At 34.1% G+C, this 19,584-nt stretch overlaps 1 protein-coding gene across 5 annotated transcripts in view; it reads left to right on the top strand.

The window, feature by feature from the left end:
• LOC114332354 (sulfite oxidase-like) overlaps positions 1 to 19,584 on the top strand; it is a 161,595-nt gene that overhangs the window by 84,579 nt on the left and 57,432 nt on the right. For all 5 annotated transcript variants that reach the window (XR_007697944.1, XM_050650231.1, XM_050650233.1 and 2 more), the window contains one exon: positions 11,750 to 11,939. Coding sequence is in view for 4 of the 5 variants with exons in the window: in XM_050650231.1 (XP_050506188.1) it covers positions 11,750 to 11,939 (190 nt within the window). In the remaining variant the exon portion in view is untranslated. The remainder of the gene's footprint in view (positions 1 to 11,749; positions 11,940 to 19,584) is intronic.

The following is a 19,584-nucleotide window of genomic DNA, read 5'->3' as shown; positions in this document are numbered from 1 at the left end:
AAATCCACAGGCTGCAATCCGAAATAGTTATGCTATCAGCAGGTTTTCTTCTTCTTCTGTTAGTGTGATTCCTAGTCCAGATTTCTTCTCAAAGAAGTTCTACCGTTTACTTTATCCTGTAGAGTCGATCTAGGTACCTTATACAATTTGCCAGCTGTTTTAAATGGCATTCCTGACTGAACAGTTACAACAGTTTTGTTTATATCTTCTGAAGAATACTGAATTCTATATTTTTCTTTTACATTATTAATTTCTTAATTTTAGTCTAAAACAAAGAATTTCCAATTATCGGCACGTATAGTCATGTATTATCGGCAGTGTTATACTTGGTCAAATTATGGCTATTTCTAGTATAGATATGGGATGCCGAAAATTGGTACAGAGAATCATCGTTTTTTATTGCATATAATGATAGTTCAGAGAAATAAGGAAAAAAAAATATCGTGTTGGTGACACATCCCCCTCCAGGCTGAAACCAAATTTTTCGAGTAATATGGTCATCTGTAATAATAACCTATATGTTTCCTGCAGCCGATTTTGATGATATACATAGTTATAAACAAATGAAGATCAAAAAACGGTAAATTTTCGCTTTTTTCGTCTATAACCAAAAAGTTAAGTATTTTAAACAAATTTGAGAGTAATAAACTCATAAACCGTATAAAAAACTTCAATATGGCGTTCGCTGAATATGTATATCCTTATTGGTTACTTAGAAAATTGCCAAATAAATCATAAATTTTGAGTTTTTATAAATATTCATAGACTCTGAGACTTATGGTGCTTAAATTATACCCTAAATTCCAAAGCAATTGGTCAAATAGTTTAAAAGTTATTTAATTTGTTTATCCAAAATTAATTTTTTTGCAACACTGTAAGTCAGAAAATGATGAAGTTACAGTAATATTTTGGATAGTTTATGAAAGAAGAAAATTTACAGTATTAATTTAATTTAAAAAAAATAACAAAAAATAATTATAGATATTGCAAAATAATTTTGCAAAAACATGTGAATTAAAAAAATGGGGGGGCTAACTTTGTCCCTAAATGTTCTAGAACAGTTGTTTTTCTTTCTAAATGTGTATAAAAATTCAGTCTTTCTAAATATGAAAAAATAATTTTTCTACGGGTAACGGTTAAAAAGTTATTCTAATTGTTTATAAGTAAGCAAAGAATGGACATGTTTTTGCAAAATAATTTTACACTGTTTAAAATTATTTTTTGTCAATTGTTTTTAATTAAGGTAATAGTATAAATTTTCTTCTTTCATAAACTGTCAGAAGTATTATTGTAACCTCATAATTTTCTGACTTACGGCCGGTTTCACAATCTGTGGTTAACCCTAGCGGTCAACTAACCTTTACCCACAGTCTAACTGACAGTTGCTGTTTCACAACCACAGATTCAATCATGGTTAGTTGACCCTAAGTTTTGTTTTATTTTTCTTATGTTGGTAGGAAATTATGGACAATGATCACCAGAAATAACATTTTTATGGAAGAATTATCAAATCAGCTGATCAGTCAGATGAGTTTCCATTGATTTTTATTAGGATAAATTCAATAAATTGTTATATTTCTTTATGTCTATTAATTTGTTGTATATATTTTTTAAGGATTTTATATTTAGTCGTGGAGTTTATTTTGCAGATTAAGGAAAAATAAATGTGTGTATATGTGTGGTTAGGATATTCAGTCAGACTTGTGGTTGATTTGCATAATCATATTTTTGATGTTGATTCTTGCTACCTTGCTTGCTTTAAAAATTCATATATTTTAACATACCTCCTATGGGATTAATAAAATTTCATACATGATGGTTGCATCTTAGATTTTGGACCATAAAAATTACTATGCAAAACTTTTTTGAAGTATCTTTTTTTCGTAAAATTAATATTAAAAATGCTTCCCATACGTGGCCAACTAAAGTACACATACTGTATATTACATGCACATTATACATTTTAAGTTTTGTTTAAGAATAATATTTGTTTTAAGGTCTTTCGCCAATATTGTTAAAATTAAATTGTTAATATAAAAACATGTAGCAAGCAAGAGAATATAGTATGTATTAATAATTACCCCAGAAAGCAAATCATTTAAAAATCGAACAATTATTGGCCGCTGAAATGCTAAACGCATTTAAGTACATCATATAAATTCATATCTGTAATTAATAATTTACGTGTATACACTCTGTCCTGTCAATAAAACGAAATTAGGTTAGGATAACCTCTGGTTAAGAGCTTAACCATCACTCCAAGCTCTGGTTAAAAATTCTGTCGGTTAACCACAACTTCGCCGTTGACCTGATATTGTGAAACACATATTTCGGGGTAACTTCTGGTTATCTCTTAACCACAAGTTAACTTCGACTTGTGAAACCGGCCGTTATAGTGTTGCAAAAAAAAGTTAATTTGGGAAAAATAAATTAAATAACTTTTAAACTATTTGACCAATTGCTTTGAAATTTAAAATATAATTTAAGTACAAGAAGTCTCGGCATTCCGTGTAATAAGAAGATTCTAAGTTAATTTTTACCTAAGTTACGAATATTTATAAAAACTCAATATTTATGATTTATTTTGCAATTTTCTAAGCAACCAATAAGGTTGGACATATTCAGCGAATGCCATATTGATGTTTTTTATACGATTTATGAGTTTCTTACTCTCAAATTTGTTTAAAGTGCTTAACTTTTTGGTAATAGACGAAAAAAGCGATAATTTACCGTTTTTCGATCTTCATTTGTTTATAACTATGTATATCATCAAAATCGGCTGCAGGAAACATATAGGTTAATAATATAGATGTCCATACTACTCAAAAAATTTGGTTTCGGCCTGGAGGGGGATGTGTCACGAGAAAAACCTTATTTCTCTGGACTATGACCAAACATTTGCCATAGTAAGTTAAAAGATGACGCTAAAATCAACATATATAGAGTATAATGCATATAACCAATTATCGGAACTCCAGCCGATGATTGGATCATCTGTTAATATTTACGTACCTATTATCGGCACCCTCAAAATACTGCAAAAAGCTATAGAAAAACAGTTTTTGGCCAACAAATAATCAAAATCAACTATTTCTCAACACATAAAACTTAATAAAACGGTTATTCGAAATTTTAATCAGAAATTATAGCATTCTATAGCTTACCTGTTTCTTAACACATACAATAAGAAACACTTCCGATGAGAGCTTGGCGCCAACAGGCCAATATACATATTTTTAAATGTTGTGATTACAGTTTTCGTCTGACAATTGACATATTTTTCGTACGCGTGGATAAAGGTTCTTATAAATTAGTGAAATACTTTCGTTCAACAATCACGCGCAAGAATTCTTATTTTTTTCGATTATGTAGAATTACTGCCGATAATTGGGGTAGTGCCGAAAATAGGATCGTTTACCTTAAATCTGCAGTAGAGTAGTTAAGTATCACATGAACAGAGAGAGTTGATACGCATTCCAATTTTAGCTAAATGTGCAGGAAAGTTACCACTAGTATCCAGTATGGATTCCTCGAAGTTTGTACAAACTTGAGCCAAATAGTTTCCCATTTCTTTCTTATATTTTTATGCAGTTCTGGAATGTAGTCGCTGGAGATTGTTAAATTTACTATTTTATTTAAAGTTGCTGAATTCTTTGCTATTTCATCCACTATCTCATTTTCTTTTATTCCGGCATGCCCTTTTACCCAGATAAAAACCAATTCATTGCTATTAGGTGTATTTAAATCGATCTATTGTCTTTTTAATATGGCATAACTATTCATTGTTATGTTTTTTGGTTATTGGTTGTGATATTGTCTCAAGAGCATTTACACAATATTTGAGATTATAAAAGCATGTATTAACGTTTTGATAAATTTTCCTCTGTTTTGCTCAGGACGTAATTAATTGTGTCCATCTTCATCCTCCATCTAAAGACTCTCTGACTGTCTATTTTTAGCTGCGAAAAGGGATGGTCATAGGTACTCCTCGAATTTCCGCCGTTCACCATTAATTTAATGCACTCCAACTTCTTCCTTCTTCTTTGGGTGCCGTCTTCTTAGCGAAAGTTGGCGATGACTTCTGCAAAATCTTCTCTATTTTGGGCTTTTCTTATTAGACTTTGAAAGTCTAATCCTGTCCATTCTTCGATGTTGCACAGTTAGGTCATTTTGTTTTAATGATCTTTATAGACGTGTCTGGGGCTTTTGACAATCTTTGGTGGCCGTCATTCTTTGAAAGACTTCGAAGAATGAGATGTCCAAAGAATCTGTACGGAAGTCTCAGAAACTACTGTCAAGACCGATATGCAAGCCAAAGCTGTCCAACAGGAAAAAAGACAAAACATATCACAAAAGGATGTCCACAAGGATCAGTTTGTGGACCTATGTTCTGGGATGTAATGCTAGAGGAACTGTTATAACAATTGACTATAGATCCTGAAGTGCTTGGAAGCATAGCATATGCAGATGATTTGTTGTTGATCATAGATGCAAACTCAAGAAGAGAATTAGAAAATAAATCAAATGAAGTATTAATAAGAGTAAATGATTGGATGAATAAAGTAAAATTAACAATATCAGATTCAAAAACAATATATAGTTTAATAAAAGGAAATTTAGAAAGAGATCCAATTATAAAAATTAGAGGGAAAACAATAAAAAGAAAAATGGAAACAAGATATTTAGGTATTATAATAGACGAACAAAAATTATTTACAAAACACATGAATTGTGTCTGTGAAAAGGCAACAAAGATCATGCATAGCATTGCTAGTCTAGCACAGAAGGAATATAGAATTTCGTTCCGACAGATGAGAATATACCTAAGTACAATACTTGCATCAATTGTAGGGTAAGGTTCAAGTGTATGGGCACATAGATTAATAAATAAAAAAAATGCAGAAAAATTAAATAGAGCTCAGAGAGGATTTCTTGTAAGAATGACGGGAGCATTTGGAACAACTGCAACACAGGCACTCACAGTTTTAACTGGAGTAATGCCAATGCATTTAGAAACACAAAAAAGAGCATGTAATTATTGGCTAAAAAAAGAAAAATATGAAAAAATAATACAAATAATAGGATTAGATATAAAAAATAAAAGAGAATTAAAAGAAATAATAAATAGAAAAAGACAAAATGAATTGGAAAATTCAACAAAATCTAGACGTTTATACAATTTTATACCAATATTGGAAAACATTCCAAATTATTTTAATCCAAAACAAGGTTTAATACACTTTTTAACAGGACATGGACCGTACCCAACATATTTGGAAAGATTTAACTTAAAAGATGATGCATATTGTGAATGTGGAGAACTAGGTACACCAGAACATATAGTGTTACATTGTGAAAATACTATAGAAAATGAAGAACATAGAGAAATGAGAAGATTAGAAAGAATTGAAATAAGAGATATATTACAAAATGAAGAATATTTTGAAATATTAAACAATCTCACACAAATAATATCTAAAAAACAACAAGAAATCTATAATAATAGAAGAAGACAACCAATAATCCAACCCTGATGAAGTTGAGTAAGATAAAGTTAAAATAAATAAAATAAAATATAAATTCAAAAATAGATATTTACAATTATAATAATAATAATTCAATATAAAATAAATAAATAAAAATAATAATTCAATACATAATTCATGAAATTAAAAAAAAAGACTACCAACTCTCTTCTGAAAATAGAGGGACTGTCTTTATAACTTAGAAGGGAGTTGATAGTACCAAAAATATTTTAAATTGTTTATTTAAATTTGTTTGTTAAACGTAATTAATAGATTATGGCAAATTGTTAATTGTAAAAATAGATTTAATAGTTGAGTAAAAAATGTAAAAATATAAAAAAAAATATCTGTAATCCCATCAGGAAAAAACGACCTGGATTAGTCACTAGGGGCCAGGTCATATGTATAAATAATAAATAAATTAAAAAAAAAAAGTTAGGTCATTTGTCGTCTACCTGGAACCTCTTGTTCTTGATCTAAGGTTTCATGTATCCAACATCCTAGGTAGGTACTTAAACTTTTTCACTTGTTCAACGAGATTGATGTTGACTAGGATATTTATAACTGGTGTGTGCTTTTTTAAAACTACCATTGTTTTAGTTTTTTTACATTCACATTAAGGCCATATAGTTCTCCTTGTTACTATTGCACTACTTTGGTTAACAGAATTTTTACTTCTTCTTCACTGCCAGCAATCAGTACTGTATCATCGGCGTACCTGATGTTGTTCACTATTTTTCCATTGCCTTTTATTCCTTCTTGTGCTTCATCTAGAGCTCGTGCAAAAAGTTCCTCTGAGTACAAGTTGAATAATAATAGTGATAATATACAACCTTGTCTAACTCCTCTTTGGATGTTTATGGTTTCAGTATCACCCATTTCGGTTCCAACAGAAGCATTTTGATTCCAGTAGGGTTCATGTATTGTATTAATGTCGTTTGGATCCAGATTCTTTTTTGCAAGCATCCTATTAGCTGATCATGTTTGACTTTGTCAAAAGTCTTTTCATAGTCTATAAAGCACAAGTAGACATCTTTTTGTTGATCCCGACACTTTTGCATCAGAACAATGAAACTGAACAAAGCTTCTCGAGTGCCTATACCGTTTTGAAAGCCAAATTGTTCCGGACCCATATCTTCTTCGCATTTTTTGTAAATTCTGTTATGGATAATTTTTAGACATAGCTTCAGAATATGGGGCATGAGACTTATTAAGAGGATCGGTACGTATTTTAGGCTGCAATGCTATTCAAATGGGGATTCATTTTTTTTCGAATCCTGAGAAAACTAATAAGTATTTTTGAAAAATTTAAACGCAGAATGAAAGATTACGTTATTAGCGAGGGCCGAAAGTCCCTGAGAACTTCTATAATGTTTATTTTAATAAGTTACAGGGGTGAAAAACTAAGAGAAAATTTAGTGTGATTTTCAATTTCAAATATCTCATTCAAAATAAACTTTTTATTTATTCTAAGGGACTTTCGGCCCTCGGTAATAATTTAGTCTTTCATTCTGCGTTTAAATTTTTCCAAAATATTTATTGGTTTTTTCAAGATTCGAAAAAAATGAACACAATGCCGTGGTAATATTTTCCAAATCTATCTTTGTCTTACAACGCACTCAGCCGAATATAATATTGTCAGTCAGACACTGACAATCAGTGACAATTTTAAATATTTGACATTGCATCGGGAATATTTTGAGTTTTGATTAAATATTATTGATATATAATGTATTTGATAAATAATTGATTTAAGACGTGAACTTAATAAAAAGTTATTTATTGTGTATTATTTGTGGAAGATCCAAGCAAAGAATACATCAGGATAATATATTCTGTGATCCAAGTATTTTGTTGTTAAAGATGTTCAAAATTGTAAGCGTTCCATAACAATATATTATTAAAAAATCACTTTAACACTTTTCCTCTTTTCTCGATTGAGTATTAGTTTTTGTTGTACAAATGAATTATTAAAATCACTGAATACATAGTTAGTGAAAAAATTATCACATTTATTAACTGAATTAATAATTTGCAATAATTATAAAAATAACAGTTATCCAAGAACATTTAAAACCCATCTCTTTAAATTAATGATGACATTTTCAAGTAGAATGACATTTTAGTAATGTTTACATATCCATACCAGTGTGAATTTTACTACACGTAATTTGCCGTGTAAAGACAGAAAAAGTAGGGATACACGTAAAATATTTGCGAATTATGTACCCATAGCCTTAATCGAAAGTCGTTACATTTTTTGCGTAGTTTGATTTAGGTATAGGCACAAACGTAGACGTTAACCAATCTTGTGGAATTGTACCAGTCTTGTATTATACTGTTGAAGAGTCTTAAAAATAGTTCTAAATTGTCTTCTTGCAAAAATTGTATAATTTCACTATGAACGTAGTCAGGTCCAGAGGCTTTTCCGGTTTTCATATTTTTTAAGGCGTATTATTTCTAATGTTAAGATGGGCCAGTCGTTATTTTCGATGTTTGTTTGTCTTTCAATATTTATCTATTGTTCTATTGTCTGAGAATAGGTTTTGTATGTATTTTCGCCATTCAATGCTTATTTCTTCTATTGTGGTCAGGACTCTATCATCTGTGCTTGTTTATTGTGCCACTCTGCCGAGTGCTTCTGATACCACACATTTCTTTAATTTTTTTATGGAGAAGTCTATCATCATGTTTATTTTGTAGGTCTTCTATCTCTTCGCAAGTTTCTGCAAGCCACTTTTCTTTTGCTTCCACTATCATTTCTCTTATTAATCTTTGTATTTCATTATATTTATTCCAGTCTTTGTTCTTGTGTTGTCGTTTCATATTCATCATTTCTAATATTTCATTAGTTATTCATAGTTTCTTGCCTCTTTGATTTGTGGGTTTAAGGTGGTCTTCAGCTTTTAAAAATACAGTCTTAATAATTTCTCTCCATATTTGGTTTAAGTCGTCGGATTCTTCTGATACATCATTTTTCTTTTGTCTCTTGTTAAGTTCTCGACATTCGTGGTTAAGTTCTTGTGATATCTTCTGTTTTGTTTCTAATTCCTTGAGTAAGCTCATATCTGATCTCTGTTCTCTCTTCTTTCTTTTTATGCTTTTCAACGTATTTTTAAATTTAGCGACAAGCAAGGTATGGTCGGAGGGGACATCTATACCGGGGTAAGTTTTTGCGCTTTGTATGCTATTTTGGTATATCTGGTTGATCATGATATATGTAATTTGATTTCTATTTGATATCTGACGCAATTTTTATCATTGTCTTGTGGCGATTTCCATGTGAATAGTCTGCGCGCAGGCAATTTAAACCATGTAGGTATTCATCACAGTAATATTCTGTTTTTGACAAAATTGAAACAGTCTATTCCTTTTTTTATTTCGCTGACCTTATCCATGTTCTTCACTGATATTCTCAGATCTACCTACCTTTTCCCACTTTCGCATTGAGGTCTTCCATTTTTATCGTCATTTCGTGCTCTTTTGTAAGCTGCATTAATCCTTGTAGGTCTCCGTAGAACTCTTCAATTTCAGTGTCGGGTTTATCAGTTTGTTGTTGGAGCATATACCTGTATGGTATTGAAGTCGATTGGACTTCCATGTAATTGTAGAAGTAGCATACCTACGATCCGAGGGGTACATCACATTTTTAATGCAATTTTCTATACCTTTGCTTACTATGAAGCATTTTACATGTCTGCTCAGATGGGGACACGGATAAGACCAACTATAAAAATACTGGGGGTCGAAATAGGGCTAAAGTAGAAGAAGCAGACACATAAAGCCTCTTTGCGAGACGGCAGCTCATGGATTGTGCGGTGGCGGGTCGTGGAATCGTTGGGAGGTGAGGAGGTTTAAAAGAAGACTAACTACCGTTACCAAATAATCAAAGGGTACTTACACAGACTGGAGAATTTTCCTACTATTTAACACAATGTGGACGCCGTTTGGAATAAAATATCCTCCGTTTTACTACTGGGTACTTACTAGACATATGGGCTACTTACGGGTACCAATTGGGGGACATCTACCTTAGATTCCTCGTTGGGTCAAATTGGGCAATCATTATTCTCAATCTTGGCTTCTTTGCCAACTTCCTTCTCCTTTACACTATTGGAACCGTCCAAGTTCGGAAAAGCGACACCTATTTCTACGCTCTGCACTTTTATTCGCACTTTTGATTATATTGGCTAATTATATTAGTCCTGGTTACTGGATAATTGTCAAGGCTATAGTCCAAAAAAATAATAGGAAGAAAAAATAAGATTTAGGTTATGTTGTTTAAACATAAACAATTGTATGTAGTAAATAAAATTAGTTATTAAAATGCAGTACTGCAAGCAAAATACAATTAATTAAATTTACCTTTATATAATAATTGCATATCATATCAATACTGTGGAGCAATATATAATTTTTCTTCTTAAATGACAATAAGTATGAAATATACGTCAATTTGACAAATTTCCATTGACATTATGAATTATTTAAGAAAGTTGCAATATTTCTCCGCTATTCGCGCACGATCGTTTCGCGTATCCCTTCCAAGTACTTGCACACCGCGAATAACTCATTACAGTTGCATTAGGATCTAGTTAATAATTTTCCACAGGGGTAAAAAAATAAAAAAGGTACATTTTACCATGTTTATTTTAACCTTTCAAACTGTAATTTTATTACAAAAAACAATACTCTCAAGCATGAAGTTACAGTTATTACAAACATGACTTTACCATGGACAATAAACAATTTACAATCTTTTCTTACTTTCAAAAATAGGTATACAAAATTTATTATTTCATATGATTTTTACATACATAAAATTTTTAAACTTGTTGGACAGTGTATGTAAACATAATATTTGACCTACTTATATCAAACAAGATTTGACTCTGTCAAATGTCAAAAGTCACTGTCATTTTATTTTACTTACAAAACATTTTCATCATGGAAGCACTATATCTTTATAAAAATACTTAAATTTCTTTTACCAACTCTAATGTCCCCTTGGAATTTAATTAAAAACAAAATATCTCATACCCTTCTCTTAAAACAAAATCCCATCGTCACACGTCACACTTCAAACACTTTCATGTGTCATTCTACAGGCGGGTGGAGGGGTTGGACTTCTTATCGATGAAAACAGGCTCAAGACAATGGAGACAGGACGAAATTTGGGACATCAATAGGGGACTCTAATACGGGAACATCGAAGTTCATGGCTAACAACTAGGGCTTCAATGGAAAGAACCGAACTTTAGAACAGGAAAAAAAAACTCACACAATGCCGGCATAGAATTGCGTCATACAACTTGATACGGAGTGCCCGATTTTTACCGAAAAATCTATTACCAAGTGGTAAAAATCCTCCTAGAGCACTCACTACAGGTTACTAAATTTTCATAGCTTCACAAAACGACAATACTGTACTTATTACCGGCAAAGTAATAGTTCTTTATTTGAATCCCATATGGCAAGTTGACACCCGCCAAAGGGTGAGGTGGGACTGACTGCGCTTTGCTCTGAAGCCACAGATTGAGGAAAAGAACCGCGCAATTGGCGAGCGATTCTGATCCTTAGAGGTGCTTATTTGACAAAATTTATTTACTTAAGACGAGTTCAACACACAAATTACAGGGGAGTTGGGTACTTTCCTAGCATTGTATAATATTTCGTAACAAATTGAAACCTTCAAACAGGGACGGCTTTAAAATATTTAAGATAGTATATTGAATTAATGTTGGAGTTTTTTCAAACGTTACAACTATGATACCAAAGCCATTCCGTGCTGTCTTTATTGTTACGTAAGTAGTATCTTGTTGTCAATTTTCATCGTTTTCATGCAAATCTGACGATCTTAATGTAGTGGTTTCCCGTTGCCTTCTAAATCCTTATGCCGTTGACCATATATAGGTCTAACTTCCAACTTCCTCTATGTAAAAATTTTCGCTCTTAAATTTTCATTAATTTAAATAATTTTACCTTTTATAAGTTATCCCTTTCTGTTATTAGTATTTCCGGATCTAAGATATAGTTTTCCTGGTATACTGATTGGTACCTCTTTTACGGTTCATTAACAAAATCTAAATATATGTTTTGTACCATATTGTTAAAACTATTTGAACAAACGTAAAATGAAGGCATTCTCAATTGCTCTTTTCTTCTTTAGCTTTAATTTATTTTTGTAAAATAATTAACTCTAGTTCTGTTAATACTATTTTCAGTGATATATTTTATATAAGAAACCATCTACCAGTACCTAAAGTAAGTGCGGCAGATTTCAAACTAAAAATCGACGTTGAAGGTGGAAGTTCAAAGACTTTTAGTTTAGACGAAATAAAGCAACTACCACATCGAACCGTTACAATTACAGCTCAATGTGGAGGACTGCGAAGACATGAAATGACGGAGAAGGTAAGAAGCAAATTTCTATGGTTATGAATTATGATACTTACTTTTACTTTATCGTGTCCGGACATGTCATTTACAAAATTTCGGCCCAGTATCGGGCTACGTCGGTTCCATGATCGTTGGCGAGCCACAAATCTTCGAAGGTACACCGATAAGGACAGTTTCTGCATGTAAAAAGATGTTCCATATTCTGCGTTTCTCCACAGTCACAGTTCACATCATTTTGGTCTATTTTCCCCCATTTGACCATGTTTGATTTCACTGGAGCGACCCCCGTTCTTATTCTATTCATAGTTTTCCAAGTTTTAAAGTCTAGAGACTGGCGGGTCCATTGAACCTGAGGAAGAGGAAAATACTCAGGCGGTTCATCCTGCACTGTTCCAAATAAGCTTTTCCTGAATTTTAGTCGCTTTCGTAGTGTTCGAGCTTTGTATAAGGCATGCCGCTCGTCCGCAATCTGTTTAATCTTCGCTATGTGCTCTGCAACGCCTCTGCGTGTTGAGGGTTCTGCAAAACCCGCTGCTTTATATTTGCAGGTTTGAGAGCGGTGTTGGTTTCATGCACCCCGTTACTCTCCTGCATGTTTCATTTAGCGCAGTATTGACTTGTTTAGCGTGGGTAGATCTGCCCCAAATTGAGCACGCATATTCAGCAGTTGAGAAACCAAGTGCCTGTGCCGTTGTTCTTAAGAAGCCAGGACATGCACGCCATTTACTTCCCGTTAGCTTTCTGAGTATGCTGTTCCTAGTTGTTACTTCCCCTCTCGTTTTTATGCAATGTTGTCTGTAGGTAAGGGACCGGTCCAGAGTTACTCCAAGATATATATATGTTGGTCTGTGTGCCCTAGTATATTACCATTCCACACAATTTGGAGTTTTCGCTTGGCTTCCTTTGCGCGAAGGTGGAAGTAGTACTCTGTCATTGTTTTTAAGGTAGTTTCGAGCCTCTCCTCCACTTCTTCAAAGCTATTTCCTTGAGCACATATTGCGAGATCTTCAGCATAGAGGAAATGCTTGGTTTCAGTCGGCGTAGGTTGGTCGTTTGTGTATATATTGAAAAGCATTCGTGCTAAATCACTTCCCTGTGGGAAACCGTTCTTTTGGACTCTCCACCCACTTACTTTGCCCTCCAGCACAACGAAAAAACGTCTGTTTTGTAGTAAGGAATATACGACCTTACCCAGATGGTGGTAATTGAGAGTATAATTTACGGAGCAATGTTTTGTACCTTACTGTGTCATAGGCTGCTGTCAAATCTACAAAAGCAGCCCCTGTTATAAATTTTTCTTCAAAGCCCTTTTCAATGTGTTCTGTTAGTGCAAGGACTTGACCGGTGCAAGATTTGCCGGGTCTGAATCCTCCTTGTTGTGGGATGAGGTGCTTGTCGACATTTTTTTTTTTTATTCTGGCGAGGATGATCCTCTCATATAGTTTGAAAAAGTGACACGACAGCGAAATAGGTCTGTAGCTACTGGGAGTTTCTGGGTCCTATCCTGGTTTTAACAAGGCTATCACTTTAGATTTTCTCCATGATTTTGGAATTTTGCAGTCTTTGCAGCACGTGTTGTAAAGTTGCAAGATCCAGTTTTTTGCTCCTTGGTCTAGAGGCTTTATTTGTTCACTGCATGCATGCATCATCCACACCTGCAGCTTTCCCGTTTTTTAACCTGTTCATACCGTCGTGGAGTTCATTTAGTGTAAAAAGAGTTCCTAGGTGGTTTGTCTCCTGATTCAATCCTCTTCTAGTATATGGGTCTTTATATGTGTTCTTAGTTTTTCCATTGGTAAGGAGTTGAGTAGCAACTTGGTTAGCTGTAACCTTGCAAGGTGGTTGCAAAATTTGGTGGAAGTTTAGGATCATGGATTATCGCGAGGCCACTCGTTTCAGTCCATGCTTCTACTGCGCCTCCATTCGCATCCGAATTTGCATAGCCCCAGAGTAAACTGTGACTGTTAAAGTCTCCCAGTATAAGCTGATTCGGTTGTGATTGGAAGTTAGTTGGGGGGATGAAAATATAAAAGCCTCGTTTGGGGGCTTGTATACCGAGGTTATTGTGCATTTTCCGATCTCAATGGTTATTACCTCTATACCGTTTACATTTGTTGTTCCCAGAGATGAGACTATGGTTTGACTTCTCACAAATATCGCGCTTCCATGCTTATTGTGTGGTATCTCCGCAAACAGTTTCATACCTGAGATTTTCGGTCTCGCTGAGGTATTGTGGAAAAGCATATAATAATATATAATAATATATAATGCATATAATAATAATAATAATATATAACGCTGTGGGAGTTTTATGTCAGTTCTTCTATCAGGCGCGGCCCCCTGCGAATGGGGGATGCTTTCTGGATATTCGTAGCGCCAATACCCAGAGAGTAGCAGGCATACTTGCCGTGGAACAAAAACTGACACCCATGAGAATGGAGACTAATAGTTTATGTTTAGGGCCGCTGCCTGGGGATCGCCAGGGCACGTCTGGAGCCGACGCTGGACGTGACAGCATGCGGGACGTCGGTGGCAGGGTGTTGAGGAGGCGGGCCCCTGTCACACAAACAGCTACAGCCCAACAACAAGAACAACAACCACAAGCGAGCCAAACAACAGCAAGAGCTCCACTCGCTGAAGGTGCTGCGCCGGAACATCAGCCGGCGCTCACTCAAGCGGGACGACCGAGGCAGCGCATGAAATGGACTGTGTCCATTAACGAAAGCATTTTGCGCTTCTATTATAAGGTGACAAACCTCGGTCAAGAAACGATCGGCTACAGACAACAGCTGTATGCCGAATTTTGCAGGGAGTACCCAGATATTCAAGTATCGGAGCAAAGAGTATCAGATCAATACCGGGTAATCATAAGAAACAAACTTATCCCAGAGACTAGACGCAATACGATCAAAAGCGAAGTCGAACGGGAGATTAATAACCAAGAGCTAGTTATAGATCAAGTCCCTAATGAAATCCTTGATGAGCAGATTCCTGAGATTCCCATACCAGAAACTCAACCTGACAATACACAGCAGGAAAACAACGAGTTGCGCGATAGTCTAGAAAACGAAATGGCTCGTGCCGTACAAGAGTTTAATGGAACAAATCCACTTAGCAGACCACCGCTACCACGAATAAACTCTTGTAAGAAACTAGGTGCGCTGTTACAAATTGTGAACACTGAAGTTCTACCCAATTATGTCGTAGAAGCCCACACATTGGAGTATCTGCATATGCTAATCTATTGTGCAGCAACAGCAATTGCCAATGTAATGGGCGTTAAGATCAGAACACGGCGGGGTACTAACAACGGAAGGACTGGTAACAGAATTGCACCCTGGGAAAAAAGACTTCTCGGAAAAATTGAATTACTGCGTAGAAATATTGGTCAAGTCACAGAATATATAAGAGGTGTAACAAGTAGAAAAGTCATTAAGAGAGCTGAAGAAATAATGCGGAGCACTACAAGACACTCGAGATACGATCCAGAAAATAACACAGCCCAACAATGTCTGGATACATCAAAACAAAAACTCTCCGTCTATTCAGGACGATTAAGAAGGTATAAAGTTAGTAGCAAGCGAAAATGTGACAATGCACTTTTTGAGAACTCTGAGAAGGAGTTTTACCGAAAACTCAATTCCACTGTAGAAAGTGTCGACAAGTCTTACCCAAGCCAAGAAGAAATTCATGGGTTTTGGGGAAATCAACTTTCCACACCAGCTGCTTTTAACAACAATGCTGGCTGGATAGAAGATACGACGCACAACTGTCACCACTACGTCACTGCTAACTACGAACCATTCACGACTGAAGAAGTCTCAAATGTCATCAAAGAGCTTCATAACTGGAAATCTTCTGGACCGGACGGAGTTCAGAACTTCTGGCTTAAAAAGTTTTGGAGTATCCATGAGTGCTTATCAACATTAATTAATCATGTTATTTCTAATCCGCAGGAATTACCATCATTTCTAACTCAGGGAACTACTTATTTAATACTTAAGGATCAAAATAACACCCAAGATCCATCCAAGTACCGCCCAATTACTTGTCTTCCAACTTTGTATAAATTGATCACATCATGTGTAACTCGGCGTATCTACCAACACTGTGCTCTAAACAATATCATAGAGCCTCAACAGAAAGGATGCGCTAAGGGTTCCATGGGTTGCAAAGAACACCCGTGTTGAGCTGCCCCCCCCCCCACTTGCAAAAATTAAAAAACAAATAGCCCTGATTTATGAGCTATTTATGAGCTCTCATATTCCGCAAACTAAAAATTTTGAGCTCGTTCCACTGAGCAGGAATTTAATACCCTGAGTCAGCCCCCCCCACTACTTAAAAATAGGAATATTGAATCGGTTTTTGCGGCAGAATTACGAGCTATTTATGAGCTCTTGAAATTATATACTTTCGATTTTTGAGCTCATCCCCTTCACCCCCAAACAACCCTTTAATTGAGTTAACTTAAGAGAAAGATGCTGAGAAAACTTAAAATATATCGTATTGCGGATATAATTCATATAGCTTATATACTCTAAGAATAAACTATTAAATCAAGAGCATTTCGATTATTGAGCTACAACCCCTTCGCAAGAAAACCACCCTATCTTCCCGGCTTAAGAGAAAGTTGTACTTAAAATGCATTAAACTAATTATTTGGCGACTACATGTCATTTAATAATTTTTAACCTTCCAAATTACGCGCATTTAGATCAGTAAATTGCAATTTATTTTGTATAGTGCAGTCACTGAAGGTAAAAATCAACGATTACCTTCAATTTCGGTGAACCTTCATCGATTTTCACGAAAATTGGTCAGTAGTTAGAGGATACGTCAAGAAACAAAGGTGACATGGTACCACCTTGCGCCTTTACCCTGAGGGTGGATACCGTCTCTTCTCGGGGGTGAAAATTATTTTATAAAAAATAAATGCACAAATCAATAAAAGAACAAATTAAAAGCAAAATTTATTATATAAAGTTAATAAAATAAGTCAATACTTTTTAAGTTATTAAAGATCAAAGATTTTAATTATTTGTGAAAAAAATGCATGTTTTGAAGAGATTTTTTGTAAATCACTGAAAAACTGTAAGTTTTTACAAAAAAGTTAATAGTAGTTTAATTCGTATAGCTTATATTCTAAGAATAAACTCTTAAATCACGCGTCTTTCGATTATAGAGCTACAACCCCTTCGCAAGAAAACGACCCCATATTCCCGGCTTAAGAGAGAGTTGTTCTTAAAATAATTTAAATTAATTATTTGGCGACTACATATCGTTTAATAATTTATGAGCTTGCAAAATATACGCATCTCAATTATTGAATTGCCATTTTCTTTCTATAGTGCAGTCACTGAAAGTAAAAATCAACTATTACCTTCGATTTCGGTAAATCGCCATTTATTTTCACGAATTGACAATAACAACTTGGGGTTTTAGCCTGGGGTATATGTCACCCCTTCTCGGGAGTGAAAATTACTTTATTAAAAATAACCCCACAAATCGAGAGAGGGACAAATTGTAAGCAAAATTTGTTATATAATGTGATTAAAATAAATCAATACTTTTTGAGTTATTAAAGATCAAATATTTTAATTTTTGGAAAGAAAATGCATGCTTTAGAGCGATTTTTCATAAATAACTCAAAAACTGTAAGTTTTTACAAAAAAGTTTTCATCACTAAAATTGAAGCTAATAAAAAATATAATAAATTGCTTACTTGAAAAACCCTTTAATGTTAATTTAAAGTAAGTTATTGGTAATTAAATGTATATTTTTTTCCGCGACTGTTCAAATCTAAGGGTTCAAGCTTAAATAACGGGAAAGAGATGCATTTTATAACACTTAGGTACTAAATACTTGTCAAAGTACTTAGAAATACCTATGAAAAATAAGATCCAGAAAAAGTTGATAGTATCAAAATCCGCTCACCAATTTTCGTGAAAATGAATGTAGATTTACCGAAATCGAAGGTCAAAGTTGATTTTTACCTTCAGTGACTGCACTATAGAAAGAAAATGGCAATTCAATAATTGAGATGCGTATATTTTGCGAGCTCATAAATTATTAAACAATATATAGTCGACAAATAATTAATTTAAATTATTTTAAGTACAACCCTCTCTTAAGCCGGGAATATGGGATGGTTTTCTTGCGAAGGGGTTGTAGTTCAATAATCGAAAGGCGCGTGATTTTAGAGTTTATTCTTAGAATATAAGCTATACGAATTAAACTACTATTAACTTTTTTGTAAAAACTTACAGTTTTTTAGTGATTTACAAAAAACCTCTTCAAAACATGCATTTTTTTCACAAATAATTAAAATCTTTGATCTTTAATAACTTAAAAAGTATTTACTTATTTTATTAACTTTATATAATAAATTTTGCTTTTAATTTGTTCTTTTATTGATTTGTGCATTTATTTTTTATAAAATAATTTTCACCCCCGAGAAGGGGCGGTATCCACCCTCAGGGTAAAGGTGCAATGTGGTACCATGTCACCTTTGTTTCTTGATGTATCCTCTAACCACTGACCAATTTTCGTGAAAATCGATGAAGGTTCACCGAAATTGAAGGTAATCGTTTATTTTTACCTTCAGTGACTGCACTATACAAAATAAATTGCAATTTACTGATCTAAATGCGCGTAATTTGGAAGCTTATAAATTATTAAATGATATGTAGTCGCCAAATAATTAGTTTAACGCATTTTAAGTACAACTTTCTCTTAAGCCGGGAAGATAGGGTGGTTTTCTGGCGAAGGGGTTGTAGCTCAATAATCTAAATGCTCTTGATTTAATAGTTTATTCTTAGAGTATATAAGCTGTAGGAATTATATTCGCAATACGATATATTTTAAGTTTTCTCAGCATCTTTCTCTTAAGTTGAATCAATTAAAGGGTTGTTTGGGGGTGAAGGGGATGAGCTCAAAAATCGAAACTATATAATTTCAAGAGCTCATAAATAGCTCGTAATTCTGCCGCAAAAACCGATTCAATATTCCTATTTTTAAGTAGTGGGGGGGGGCTGAGTCAGCCCCCCCCCACTAGGGTATTAAATTCCTGCTCAGTGGAACGAGCTCAAAATTTTTAGTTTACGGAATATGAGAGCTCATAAATAGCTCATAAATCAGGGCTATTTGTTTTTTAATTTTTGCAAGTGGGGGGGGGCCAGCTCAACACAGGTGCAAAGAACAGCTTATCATCGACTCAGTCATTTCTAACCAGGCATTCACTAAAAAAAGGAACCTTTTTACTGCTTTTATTGACTATAAAAAGGCCTTTGATTCAGTACCGCATGAATGGCTAATAGATATATTGAAAATATACAAAGTCGATGATAACATAGTGTCCTTTTTAAGGCATATAATGAGAGATTGGAAGACTAAAATTCACCTCCAAATACCTGGTGAAAACAATATCGAAACCGAAAATATCGCAATCAACCGGGGCCTGTTTCAAGAAGACTCGTTGAGTCCACTGTGGTTCTGTTTAGCTTTGAACCCCCTTTCCCAGCTATTAAACTCCACTGACTCAGGTTTTAGCATTAAAAGCAATAATACTGTGGTAGCGAAGCTCAATCATCTGTTGTATATGGATGATTTTAAATTAATGGCTTCCACTCGAGAACACCTAGAAGAGATGCTAAAAACTGTA

This window comes from Diabrotica virgifera, chromosome 5, assembly GCF_917563875.1.
Source record: "Diabrotica virgifera virgifera chromosome 5, PGI_DIABVI_V3a".
NCBI lineage: Eukaryota > Metazoa > Arthropoda > Insecta > Coleoptera > Chrysomelidae > Diabrotica > Diabrotica virgifera.
The sequence above is the reverse complement of the archived record's forward strand: the minus strand, read 5'-3'. Positions and strand labels throughout refer to the sequence as shown.